This window comes from Nelumbo lutea, chromosome 3 (genome assembly GCF_056320005.1).
Source record: "Nelumbo lutea isolate HS-2025 chromosome 3, American lotus-T2T, whole genome shotgun sequence".
NCBI lineage: Eukaryota > Viridiplantae > Streptophyta > Magnoliopsida > Proteales > Nelumbonaceae > Nelumbo > Nelumbo lutea.
In genome coordinates, this window is record NC_142686.1 from 48,946,014 (window position 1) to 48,960,406 (window position 14,393).

Consider the following 14,393-nt stretch of genomic DNA (forward strand, 5'->3'; position numbering starts at 1 on the left):
ACATGATAACAAATAAGGTGTTATATATCAAAATTCATGGGTGAATTTTGATTGATGAAAACTTTTTCCATATCATATCTTTTCTGCATCATAGACTTTTCCTAAACTTGAATATCTTTAGATGATAAAAGTCAGTGGTAAACTGGTAATTACACTGTCAAAGCGCCGTAGTACTCATTGCCACATATCATGGTAAACCATTGATAGATTTAGCAATGCAATCTGGTTGGTGATAATAGCAACAAGATCTGTTGAGACATAACAGGATGTTGTGAATTCCAAAACATATATTGGTTACACCGGCCCAGACCAAGAAACTCCCCTAAAAAATAACAACAAAATATTTGTATTTAGTATAAGGTAGTCCTATTCATGGGCCTGATTGGGGCTGTAGGCCCAAGACCACATGTAAGCCCATAATAATGTCGAAAAAGAAGTGGATGAGGACGCCATCCAACAAATTATTAACACTAATAAAGAAAAATGTTGGATAATAGACCTCCATCTTCATGTACAACCCATCAATTATGTTCAAATTTCACATGTGAGATGCACCAATTCTTTTTGTAAATTTTTTGTATATGTTCAAATTTTATAGTTAAAATAATATCAAGTAGGACTCACCAATGTAGTTTTGGATTTAAATAACACAAAACATAAAAAAAAAAAATGATAAATAGATATTTTGACCAATTTTTAAACCAAATGCATTCCTCAAAATTCCTTTATTTCTATTATGCATATAATTTTTTGTTTGTAGTTAAATTGAACCCATCAACATTCTGAAATTCTTTTGCACTCAACGTTTGAAATATCAATATGATACCATGCACCTGTGTCCCGTTTCTCTATTAAAAAAAATGCCCTCCTAGAGTGAATTAAATACAAATCGCTTTTTTATCCAAACCTTAAGGTTATGTTTGGTTTGAAGGAAAAAGTAGGGAAAAGATTGGAAAGGTAGAAAAACCTATATATATATATATATATATATATATATATATATATGTATGTTCAATAACTCCAACTAAAAATTAAAAAGAATTATATTCATAATTGATGTTTTATAACTAATGGAATAAATACTATATCAAATCCATAATTATATCCAAAAATAATTTTTAATATCAAAGAAATTTATACAAAAAATATTAATAATAGAATATTATTTTAGTACTTAAAATATATAAATATGCGGTTGATAAGTATCCTAAAATTTTTATATATTTTTATAAATTATAAATTATTATTTTAACATCTCCCCTCTCCATTAAATCCTTATTTTCCTCTTAAATATTTCTTTATCCCTTTTTCGTTCTCTCTAATAAAATAGGGCATAAATTAGATGGGTTGGGTAAACAAATCATTGCTCCTTTCCTTGGATTATCAGGTTTTTCCCTCTGTTTTGTTCCTTTCCTTGGGTTCAAGTTTTTCCATCTGTTTTTATTATTTTAATTTAATGTAGATTTGTTTCATGGATTGTTATGATTCAATAATAAAATGTAGTAAGAAAGAACTTAACGTAAATCTTTGGTTATCTTCATCAGTTCAACTTTAAAATCATTTTTATAACTTGGTTATTAATTCCATGCCAAGCACATTTTTTGGCTTTATAAGGTATCAACTGAGCCACCATTAGTTGGTTTATACTTCTCACAATATATAAGCTATATAAAAAGGAAAGTTTGAAGCTCAATTACTAAAAAAGAAAAGAAAATTATTTTGTCTGCTATTCTACATAAAAAATTAGAAATACAACATCCTGTGCATAACATAAAAAATTATATTAAAACAGAACGGTCTAACGTGGCCTCCATCTTTTTTCTCCTTTGTTTTTGATTTTTGGTTTTTTCTAATTCGATATAGTTCCATGTAATGGAGACTTTTGTGTTTAGGGGGGTGAAACTTATCAGTTTAGAAAAGGAAAATTTTCTAAAATTCACCATGAGTTTTCAGCATTTTCTTAAATTCATCATAACTTTTCAAAATGTCTAAAACTCATCATGTCACTAACTTACGTTAAACAGACTAATGGGTGTTAATATATTACCATTTTAATATTTAGACATGAAAAAAAGGAAAAGGTTCAAAAAATATTTTCAAATATACAATACATAAAAACATAGAAATTACAAAAAATATAAAAAATTATAGAAATTGCAAACAAAATAAAAAATTATTTTCAAATTATAGAAACTATAGAAAATGAAAAACAAAATCAGAAAATAAAAATTATAGAAAAATATCAAAAATTATAGAAAAGCACAGAAATTACAAATAAATAACAGAAAATACAGAAAAATTTATAGATTGTAGAAAATAGAAAATGTAAAGAAGCAGAAATTATAAAAAAAACATTGGAAATTATAGCAAAACACTAAATGCAAAAAAAACAAGAAAATTGAAAACCGAAAAAGACCATTTTTCCTTTAACTCACCATTCAATGGTAATTTGGTCATGAAAATTGTTATTTGTGTTGACATGGATACCTCTATTAAGAAGCATTAACAGTGCACTAACGGAAGGTGGTTTTAGAAAATAATAACTTGTTGACATTATGAGTTTTAGACATCTTGAAAAGTTGTGGTGAGTTTAAGGGAAATGTTGAAAACTCATTGTGAGTTTTAGACAATTTCCCTTTAGAAAAAGAGATTAATGGAAAATTAATGAGTCATTTATTGAGGGTATAAAATGACCCATTCTTTTAGAATTTCTTTGATGCACTGGTGGGTGTAACTTTTTCAAAAGGTCCTTTATTGGATACTAATAATTGCTTTTTCTGCAGTATAAGGATAATTTATTACTCACATATAATCAAATCAAGTATTATCAATAGGCAACATTTATTAAATTTATTATTAATAAAACATAACATGATAACTAATTTATTTAAAAATGAAGTATATAATTAACTATAACTTAATTAATCTTAACTAACTGATAATATAACATGAATTATAGAAAAAATTAGTAAAATTTAAAAAATAAATTTTTAATTTTAAAATTAATATTATTAATTTAAAATTCACTTAGATTTAGGGGAAATCACTTTTAGCCTGGCTCTCCTGTCTATTCCTATATTAGCACAACAAATTGTAAAGTTAGTTTGGGCCTAATACTTCAAGCCTAGCCCGGGCCCCCCATTGCTCACACATATTTATATTATTTATACATACTTATAATACATATAAATATGATATTTTTTATTATAATATGTATAAAATAATTTTATATACATATTATATGACATATAATATAAAATTTCATTATTTTATACAAAAAAAAATCATAGGCTCAAATTTAAGGCTGGCCCTATTCAGGCCTAAGCTATAACCCTTATTACAATTGCTAAGATTAGGCTAGGCCCATGTAGGATTGGGTACGGCCTTATGTTTTTGGCATAACCATATCACACAATGTTTTTGAACCGCCATTGACTTGGACAGTTGAACCGCTTTGGCCAAGGAACCGTCCAGGCAATTGGTTATGTTTTACCCCAAACCCTGTCCTTGGCAAAAAACCGTTGAATTGGTTAACGAATCGTTGATCCGGACAATCAAACCATCAATCCACTCGACCCATTCAATGGTTTTGGTCTTTTTTTTTATTTTAATTATTTTTTAAGTTTTTTTGTCAAAATGGGCCATCCGTTCTAACCGGACGATTGAATTGTTGACCTAGAAATCGATGGCCAGAACGGTTCTGATTCCGAGTTGCTTTTAAAACATTGATATCACATGTACTAAGTCTAGCCTGGGCCGATTTGGCTTTCCCATGATCATGACTACTTATCTTCCATCCATTTTAATTCTAATTAATACAAGTTTATTAATAAAATAAAAAATATATAAGATTTAAATTTTTTATTTTAAAATTAATATTATTATTTTAAAATTCACTTAGATTTAGGGGAAATCACTTTTAGCCTGGCTCTCCTGTCTATTCCTATATTAGCACAACAAATTGTAAAGTTAGTTTGGGCCTAATACTTCAAGCCTAGCCCGGGCCCCCCATTGCTCACACATATTTATATTATTTATACATACTTATAATACATATAAATATGATATTTTTTATTATAATATGTATAAAATAATTTTATATACATATTATATGACATATAATATAAAATTTCATTATTTTATACAAAAAAAATCATAGGCTCAAATTTAAGGCTGGCCCTATTCAGGCCTAAGCTATAACCCTTATTACAATTGCTAAGATTAGGCTAGGCCCATGTAGGATTGGGTACGGCCTTATGTTTTTGGCATAACCATATCACACAATGTTTTTGAACCGCCATTGACTTGGACAGTTGAACCGCTTTGGCCAAGGAACCGTCCAGGCAATTGGTTATGTTTTACCCCAAACCCTGTCCTTGGCAAAAAACCGTTGAATTGGTTAACGAATCGTTGATCCGGACAATCAAACCATCAATCCACTCGACCCATTCAATGGTTTTGGTCTTTTTTTTTATTTTAATTATTTTTTAAGTTTTTTTGTCAGAATGGGCCATCCGTTCTAACCGGACGATTGAATTGTTGACCTAGAAATCGATGGCCAGAACGGTTCTGATTCCGAGTTGCTTTTAAAACATTGATATCACATGTACTAAGTCTAGCCTGGGCCGATTTGGCTTTCCCATGATCATGACTACTTATCTTCCATCCATTTTAATTCTAATTAATACAAGTTTATTAATAAAATAAAAAATATATAAGATTTAAATTTTTTATTTTAAAATTAATATTATTATTTTAAAATTCACTTAGATTTAGGGGAAATCACTTTTAGCCTGGCTCTCCTGTCTATTCCTATATTAGCACAACAAATTGTAAAGTTAGTTTGGGCCTAATACTTCAAGCCTAGCCCGGGCCCCCCATTGCTCACACATATTTATATTATTTATACATACTTATAATACATATAAATATGATATTTTTTATTATAATATGTATAAAATAATTTTATATACATATTATATGACATATAATATAAAATTTCATTATTTTATACAAAAAAAAAATCATAGGCTCAAATTTAAGGCTGGACCTATTCAGGCCTAAGCTATAACCCTTATTACAATTGCTAAGATTAGGCTAGGCCCATGTAGGATTGGGTACGGCCTTATGTTTTTGGCATAACCATATCACACAATGTTTTTGAACCGCCATTGACTTGGACAGTTGAACCGCTTTGGCCAGGGAACCGTCCAGGCAATTGGTTATGTTTTATCCCAAACCCTGTCCTTGGCAAAAAACCGTTGAATTGGTTAATGAATCGTTGATCCGGACAATCAAACCATCAATCCACTCGACCCATTCAACGGTTTTGGTCTTTTTTTTTATTTTAATTATTTTTTAAGTTTTTTTGTCAGAATGGGCCATCCGTTCTAACCGGACGATTGAATTGTTGACCTAGAAATCGATGGCCAGAACGGTTCTGAATCCGAGTTGCTTTTAAAACATTGATATCACATGTACTAAGTCTAGCCTGGGCCGATTTAGCTTTCCCATGATCATGACTACTTATCTTCCATCCATTTTAATTCTAATTAATACAAGTTTATTAATAAAATAAAAAATATATAAGAAATTATTAGTTTTGGAATTAATTTTTATAATTTGTATCCCTTAAAATTTCATTTAAAAGTAATGATAAAATCAATAAATATAATAACAATAAACTAAAAATTATAATTAATAATAAATATATTTAAAAATTATTGACTTAAAAAAAATAGTTTTAAATTAACAGAAAAATAAATTTAAAACTAATTTAACCAGCAATACATAATAAAAAAAATATAGTATTTGGATTGGACTCAATCTTACATGACCCAACTGGGATTGTTGCAAGGCTCCTTTTGCCACAATTACTTTTAACAAAGGCATCGCACAGGTCTCAAGTAGTTTCTAATTAAATTCTAATTTTAATAAAAGATAACAATGCATGGTTTAACTTAACAACGAACCAAGTTGTATCCACCTTAATTAAATATCAACAACCACATTTAATTTGCAGGTTCATCTAAATTGAAAAGCACTATAATTTTTTTTTCCTTGAAAACAATACAAGTCTCAATGAAGTTGCTTTCCATCAAATATAATTATCAACCAACTTGTACACAACTTCCTACTTATTTGACAGGGCTTTAATTGCCCACTTCGTACAGGAGATTGATAACCCTCACATGGTTGAACTCACAAACACAAAAAATGGAACCTAAAGAAGGAGGAAGTGGTGGGAGATCCGATCCCTTCATTTGAATGGATTTGAAGGAACTAATCACATAGCTATTAGCTGATTTGCTCAAACCAAAACACAGCATTAGCATTAGCAATGATGAAAAACCAAAAACAAAGAAATAACATTGGAAATTAAAAAGATAATAGAGATGGATTACAGGCCTTTTGACATGCATATAGATTGCATTTTCCAACCATAGTTGTGGTGTGGAATTAGATCATAATTGTGTATGGTGTGGAGCAGGATCCCCATTCAATGGGTCCCACCTGATCAAAGCTCTTCTGCTAAGAATATGGTGAGATAATTATTAATTCAATTTTCCAAAAATGTAGAAGGCCTTAATTATCATGAAATGGTGGGAGTGGGATCATTCAAATCCAGTACTGTAATCCGGACCTTCTTTCATTTACCACATTAATGGATTATTTGGTGGGGTTTAAGGTATGATTAATGGGTGTCACTTTGGGCACGGGAACAGGGAACCCATCAATCTCATCCGTCCATGGGTTCTTCTCTCTAGCAGGATTGATGGTCCTCAGTGCACGCCATACTGCACTGTTGCACTTGAAACCCGACCCGAATGCAATCTGCCAGGTCCGATCTCCCTTCCTGATCCTCCCCTTGGCCTCTGCGTATGCCAGTTCATACCACAAGGAGCTGCTAGAAGTGTTGCCAAACCTATAGAGAGTCATCCTTGAGGGCTCCATGTGCCACTCTGTGAGCTCAAGATTCTTCTCCAGTTCATCCAGCACAGCTCGCCCTCCGGCATGAATGCAGAAGTGTTCGAATGCGAGCTTGAAGTCGGGGATGTAAGGCTTGATCTTCATTTTGAATACCTTTCTCCCTATTAGGGTCGCCAGGAAGAGGAGCTGCTCGGACATGGGGAGCACGAGGGGTCCGAGCGTGGTGATGTTGGTCTTGAGGGCTTCACCGGCGACGGCCATGAGGTCCTTGGACAGGGCCACTCCTACTCTTCCGGTGTCATCTTCCTCCTGGAAGACGCAGTTGTAGGAACGGTCGTCGGCACCCTTGTGTGTACGTACAGTGTGGACCAGCTGATACTTGGAGCGGCGCCGATCTGCTCGCCGGTTTGATAGCAGGATGGCTGCTCCGCCCATGCGGAATAGGCAGTTGGAAAGGAGCATTGGGCGGTTGTTGCCGAAATACCAATTCAGAGTGATATTCTCCATGCTCACCACCAGAGCATAGGAGTTGGGTTGCACCTGTTTTTTAATTACAAGCAAGATATGTTATTAACTCACATTAGAGATTAGACACAATTGCTAGCTAGCTAGCTAGCTCCTCTACGAGTTAATAATGAGAGGAAACTGGGCTTCTGGGATCAAAGTGAGATGAAAACCTGGAAACATATATAAGAACAACACCAGATTTCTGGTCCAGGAGTAATAATTACCTAGGTTTAAATTTGTTTTTTCTTTTAACTTTTATTTTTGAACTGTTTTTTTAAAAGGGTTTTCTGCATATATACAAAGATAACAAAAGGGTCCTACCCAGAAAAAGAAAAAGAATAGAAAGGGAAAAAATCCTAGACTTTTCCACTGGGTATTCCAGAGTAGTCATTTTTTTTCTGGGTTTCACAAACTATAGCTATCAGCCTATCACTGCTTCTGGAGCTGTGTTCTTTTTGTGGGATTGGATCGTTTGGATCGTATTAGATTACTTACTTTCCTCTTTTATAGCTTTTCTTTTTTACCTTTTTATTTCATCAAATTGAACCTTCTAGTGTTAGAACTATTTCCCAAGGACTTGTGTTTTTGGTAAGAATGTTTCCCAAGGTCTAGTAGATAATTAACAGTCCAAGGAATGGTATGGTATTTGTTCTAGCATATATATAATTTGATTTTGACAATTAGGCTGTGTTTGGTTTGACTGAAATAAGAGATAAACAGAAAATTGAGGGTAAGTTCTTAAGAAGTTTCACAAAATTCGTTGAGAACTTTCACTCTCAATTTCTCTCTTGTTTTCTATCAAACAAAAAACAACCTTAAAGATATGATCAATTATTCGGTAAAAAAAATCAATGGAATATTCGTCTGTTCATATTTAAATCGATTTTGCATGACCAAAATCGATTGACCCAATATAATGTAGAGAGAGAGAGAGAGAGAGAGAGAGAGAGAGACCTGGAGGAGGCGCTTGGCGAGGTCAATGGATATAAGTCCAGCACTGCAACCCATTCCACCAAGGTTGTAGCTTAAAACATTGCCTCTGAGCTTGTAGTGGTTAACAAGCATGGCGGAGAGAGACGGTGTGGGGTTAAAGAGGCTACAGTTCACCACCAAAATCCCTATATCCTTGGGCTTCACACCGGTCTTGGCCAACAGCTCGTCAACGGCTCCGAACATCACCATCTCCGCCTCTTTTCTCGCCTCCGACATACACGGGTTTGCCGGTACCCTCAACACCGCATCCGGGAAGTATGTGTTCTGGCCCAACCCCGACCGCTCCAGAATTTTCTTCTGAAACGCCAAATTCTCATCTGTGAAGGTCCCTGCAAACACTGACAGCTCCATGAACCTTTCTCGAGTGCAAATTCTAGATGGATCAGCCTTGTAGCAGGCGAAGTCGACCAAGTAGACGTTCCTCGGACGACTCATGAAGTAAAGGGTAGCAAGGAAAACCGAGAGAGACGAACAGCTGACCACTGTTACAAGATTGAACTCCAGGTGGCGCCATAGCTGGATGATATCGTCGGAGGTCAGAGTGGAGAGATGTGCAGAGACAACAAGAAAGAGGGCTACGACAACGAGATACATAGCGTTGGAGATCACGTAATGATATCCAAGCTTCACGTACTTGAGCTTCACAGATAGGAGAAAGTCGGGAAGTTTACTGATTCTACTTCTCTGAGGTAATTGAAATGTTGTCGTTTCCGTTTCTGATTCTTGTTTCTTCTCTGCCATTTCTGTTTGTTCAGAAAAATGACACCAGAGAGAGAGAGAGAGAGAGAGAGAGTTTGGACAGAGAAAGAAGAGGTGACAAAAGATTTAAAGGGCGTGTGACCATGGGAGGGGAAAGGGAGATGGGAGGATACAACTACCCCAACAAACAGTTTTATTGAAACAGCAAAAGATATGATCAAGTGGTACAAAATCATACTGTATCACTGGTATCATTAGATCCATGATCTACCAGCTGGAATGACTATCGAGCTTTCTACCCTTGGATTTAGGAGTCCGGATGAGATGCACCAGATGGCTGTGTGCTTTGTTCCTGACTGTTTAACCAATAAAAACGCCCCACTTGTACACGTCTTTGTTTGTTCTTCATCCGGAGTCACATTTGACGGCTGTGTTTGGGGCTGTTTAACCAATAATAAATCTCCACTTCAACTATCTCACAACCACTCTAATATCTGACTTTGGTGGGGCCTCATTTCATCCGCAGATCTAGGAAGGAGAGGTTGAAGAGGGGACCATCATGCAGCGTTGAAAAATTATAAATCCCACTGGATTTCAAAGAAGAAAAAAGTCCAGACCGTTGAGGATGGATATGATATGCAGCGGCACATCAGGACCATCGTGTCAATTATGAGCAGATGTTCCCGATTATGTATATAATATTTGATGGACAGTGTTTTCGTGGGCAGTAGGGGTTAATATGGATCGATTCTAAGGTAGAACCTAATAATAATAATAATAATAATAATAATAATAATAATAATAAGAATTATTTCAAAACTTATCATGAATGCTTGGTAATTTATTTTAACATGTTGGTTTCATGAAGACCAATCAAGTTTGGTTATCTAGGTTAGTTTAGGTAAGATAAACTCCTATATTCTGAAACTGGCCTAGGTGGGGGTTATATCTAAGCATTTGGAACCAGATCCTTCCTAGTAACAAATTGGGTAGGGTCACTTTAAGACTAATACAGGATTGGTTCCATTTAGTTTTGGGTATAACCTATCCATTTGCTCGCTCCTAGGCAATAAATCTAGAGTTGAAATTGCCACTTGGAAAACTAGTAAGTGTGCATGTGCTTTGTATGTGGCAATTCTAAATGATGATAATGATGGTAATAATGTATCAAAAAATTTCTATAAATATGTATTTTTTATTTTTTATTTTTTATTATTAATCGAATAGAAATTGCAAAATCCAAATTTGATTACATAAACATCTCATCAAAATATGTGATAATCAGATCAAGTTGTGAAGTTTCAAGTATCATTGATGGGCCTGTTTGCTTGGTTAGATTCTTATTTTGTAATGTTTTATCTTTTTGGTGTATCTTTTTATTTGTTCAACTATTAAAGAAATGTAAGATTTAAATAAAAGGAATTGAATGAGGTGAAAAGTAGAAGTTCAATTTACAATTTAAACATCACAATTAAATAGGGACTAAAATAAAAAATAAGTATTGTAGTCAAAAGAAAGTTCTATAATCTTATTCATATTTTTAGTAGTATTATAAATATAGAATTATAGACGTGTGTTCAAATTTCCTATAATTTTGTGTTTCTATGTGTAAAAATAATTTTGATACATCACACTTACTTTTTGTTTAATATGATAATTATATAATATTATACATGTGATTGAATTGTTTTTTATTTTTTGCAAAAATTATGTTTTTCATTTTCATATTTTATTAATTTTTATTATTTGTTTATAACATTAAATGTTAACACGTTTGACCCAAAAGTTGAATTATTGATCTTTGCCAAACAGTAAAACAATTTCATTTTTGGCTAGTTCTAAATTATGTATTTCATTTTCATTATCAATAAAAATTAATTACTGTTTATTACATTTTTTTTAATATCATAAATGTGTCTAACTTTTTCTACATTTTGTAATTTTTTATATTTATTTATATTATAAATTTTTTATTACCCAACTATGACTTTATAGGTTGATTAATTTGATTCAAATGGTTGAATTGTTTAGCCACCACTTGAATAAAGAATGGTTTTATTTTTTAGTCAATTTTAAAACACATGGGTTTGTATGTTAAAATATTGTCATATATCTAATGAATAACACTTATTAGTGAAAAATAACATAAATATAGAATTTAATAAGAGAAAATGAGAGTTAATACATTAATTATAAGACTTAGGGCATTTTCATTTCCTCTTAACTCTTATCTTTTAAGATGAATCTTTTAACTTAAGAGAAAAATGGGTGTTCATTTCCGCTTATCTCTTATTTCTTAAAGTGAAATCATAGACCTTTTTGTTTTCCAATGATATCCTCAAAAAGATGAACAAATCTCTCATATATGGGGTTAAAATGGATTTTTGATAATTTTTAGAATTCAGAACAACATTCTCTACATTCAGAGTTTAGAGGGGAAAAAGTTCACCAATTCCAATACCTCTTAATGTAATTATTGCATTTTTAGATGTGACTTCTAAGCAAACGAACATGCCATTAATGAGGGGGTTTAAATGTGGTGGAAATTAATAATTTAAGTTACATTTTCAATCCTTACAATTAGAGATGGACTAAATAATAGACAAATATGGGCATTTTAGCATCTATTAAAGTTGAAATTAAACCTATAATAAAATGACTTTTATACCCTCACTCAAACAAAGAAATAGAGGATAATTTTAGTCTAAAAAACTTCTACTCTGCATATGCACTTTTATATATAATATAGAGGATAATGTTCTAGATAGTCATTTTAGTCTTAGCTATCAATGTGTAGCCAAGTATACCCAACAAACTTGGGCCAATTGAATCGATTATAATGGTTGTGGTTCCAAGTTTTATACCACTGGGTTGGTTCCAATTTCAAATTTTGTTTCTCGATTATATCACATATATATAATATATTAAATGCCTAAATTTCTAATGGTTTGTTGGTTTTATATGTAATATTTATAATAATATATCTCTAAAAGGGTAATTTTGGACAAGCAATAACTTTTGAATGACAGTGCAAGTCAGGCGGGTTGGGTCAAGTGTTAGTTCAACCAAAGTCCAACCCTCAACCCAAAGCCTGAGCCAGCCCAAATTATCCAACCTGATCTCGGCTCACACTAAAATTTGATGCACTCAGGTTGGGCTCGAGCCTAGCTTGAGCTCAAGTTGGTGCCCACACTAAAAATTGATATACATGTAGACATATATTTATACATGTATGTGTATATGTATTGTTTACTAAAACTATGCATATATACATGTATGCATGTAAATATGTGTCTATATTTGCTTATATACATGTATATAAGTAGACCAGGCTTAAGTTGGGATAAGATCCAGTCAGGCTTGGGTTGAGTTCAAGCTATCTAAGGGCTAGGCCTAAGCCCAGCCCAAAAACTTCAAAAACCCAACCTGACCCCCATTGACAACCCTAATTTTAGTGATTGAGTTATAGGTCAAATGGTTCAATCATTCCATGGTTAAAAAGGGGCAAATTTCTTAAACTATCCCTACTGTTTAGATAATTGAATTACTCTACCCTTACTGTTTATATATTGTCTTAAAGTATCTTTATTACTTATAACCATTGAATAATTACTCCCTTACCATTAGTGTTCCGTAACAATCCGTCATAATCTACTCACATGCCACACCACATAACTGTTATATTTTGATAAAGTGACAGTAATACCCTCATCTTCACCCCTTGCCAGTTCTTGTCATCTGAAATGTGGGGGGTGCCAGTGCTTGTTGTCTGAAACGTAGGGGGTGTGTCAGTGCTTGCTATCTCAAAATGGGTTCAGTCCTAAGGCATGAGAAAATCCCATCAGAAGCAGATCTACTGGTTTAAGGCTTATTTCGTCTAAGAGAGAAAACCTTCAAGAAGATTCAACTTTGGAATCTAAGAAAACCTTCAATGTGTCAGGTATATAAAAATACGTTTTTTCCTGCTTCTTCTCTCCACCACTGCCCCTACAAAAGAGGGGATTTCGACCTTAATCGGTGAACGAACATGGTAAACATGGCCTTCGACCTTGTCTGTTCAAGTTGAGCTTTGATTTTCTGTGCCCACAAGTGGTTCTATAACCTCATCCTTGCTCAGTCCCGATTGAATAAACCCAAGATCAACCCTCCACCCCCTATTCTTTTTCTGCAGTTACCATTGAAACTAATCCAAGTTTCAGTCATCGTTCCACTCCCTTCCGTTCCCTATTTTCCCGATTCAAGAAACCGTCCACCACCTGGGTTGCAGTGCACCAATGACAATTGCAGAAGAGTATCATATACAGGGCTGTCTGATTAAAAGAAATACCCTTTTCTGTGTCTTCACTTTTCTTGGAGAGATTAACACAGATAAAGAAGCTCGAAGAGATTCATGAATATTTTTCATCAATTAGGTTTTATTTTAAAATTTTGAAAAATAATAAGGGGTAAATTTGATATTTCAGTTTTTCCATTAACATTCAGTGGTCATGACAATTGTTAGAAACAATAAGGGTACTTTAAGACAACATATAAACAGCAAGGATAGAGTTAGTCAATTAACTAAATAGTAGGAATAGTTTAAGAAATTTGCCCTTACAAAAACAGAATATAAAAGTAAAATAGTTACATATTATCTTTTAATATTATTTTTCATCATTTACAAAAAAAATTATTTGAATAGAATTAAACAATAATAAGGTATATGGTACATTTTGATGGAGGCCCATCTCACCATATGGGCGGCAGTTCATAGGATAAGGGAACTTGTAGGATAAAGATAATTCAAGAATTCAAGATCCATCAAGAATTCAAGAATCCAAGACCCATCAAGAATTAAAGAGTCCAAGATAATCCAAGAATTCAAGATAATCCAAGATTCATACCAACATTAGAATAACCCATGCATGGATAAGATCCAGGGAGATCAGACAGTGAAGATCAAGCCCAAGGGTGTTAGATCCTATCAAGACAAAGATCAAGATCAGGAAGGGTTCGATCTTAGCAAATTAGAGATCTATCACAATTGTTCTTTCCTAGTTATTCTACAGTTTCCAGATGTACTATAAATATTGTTATTTTCCAGGCTAATAACACACTTCAGTTTTTTGCCACCTTTTCTCTCTCCTCTAGAGATTTAGGTTTAGTTTCGCTAAAAGCTGGTGTTCGCCCGATGCTTGCATAGCCAGCCCGGTTTTCATTGCTTCCACGCTACGCCACATTTTAACACCTCCAAATTAATAAATAAAATTAACCAATTTAACATT

At 33.2% G+C, this 14,393-nt stretch overlaps 1 protein-coding gene across 1 annotated transcript; it reads right to left on the bottom strand.

Annotated features, from left to right (window-relative positions):
- Positions 1–6,305: 6,305 nt before the first annotated feature.
- LOC148864841 (3-ketoacyl-CoA synthase 11-like) lies at positions 6,306–9,275 on the bottom strand. Its single transcript, XM_088981621.1, has 2 exons — positions 8,392–9,275; positions 6,306–7,470 (listed from the first exon to the last, which is right to left on the bottom strand). Exons 1-2 carry the CDS (start codon positions 9,169–9,171, stop codon positions 6,670–6,672), a joined length of 1,581 nt encoding a protein of 526 aa, XP_088837747.1. The 5' UTR covers positions 9,172–9,275; the 3' UTR covers positions 6,306–6,669.
- Positions 9,276–14,393: the final 5,118 nt, after the last annotated feature.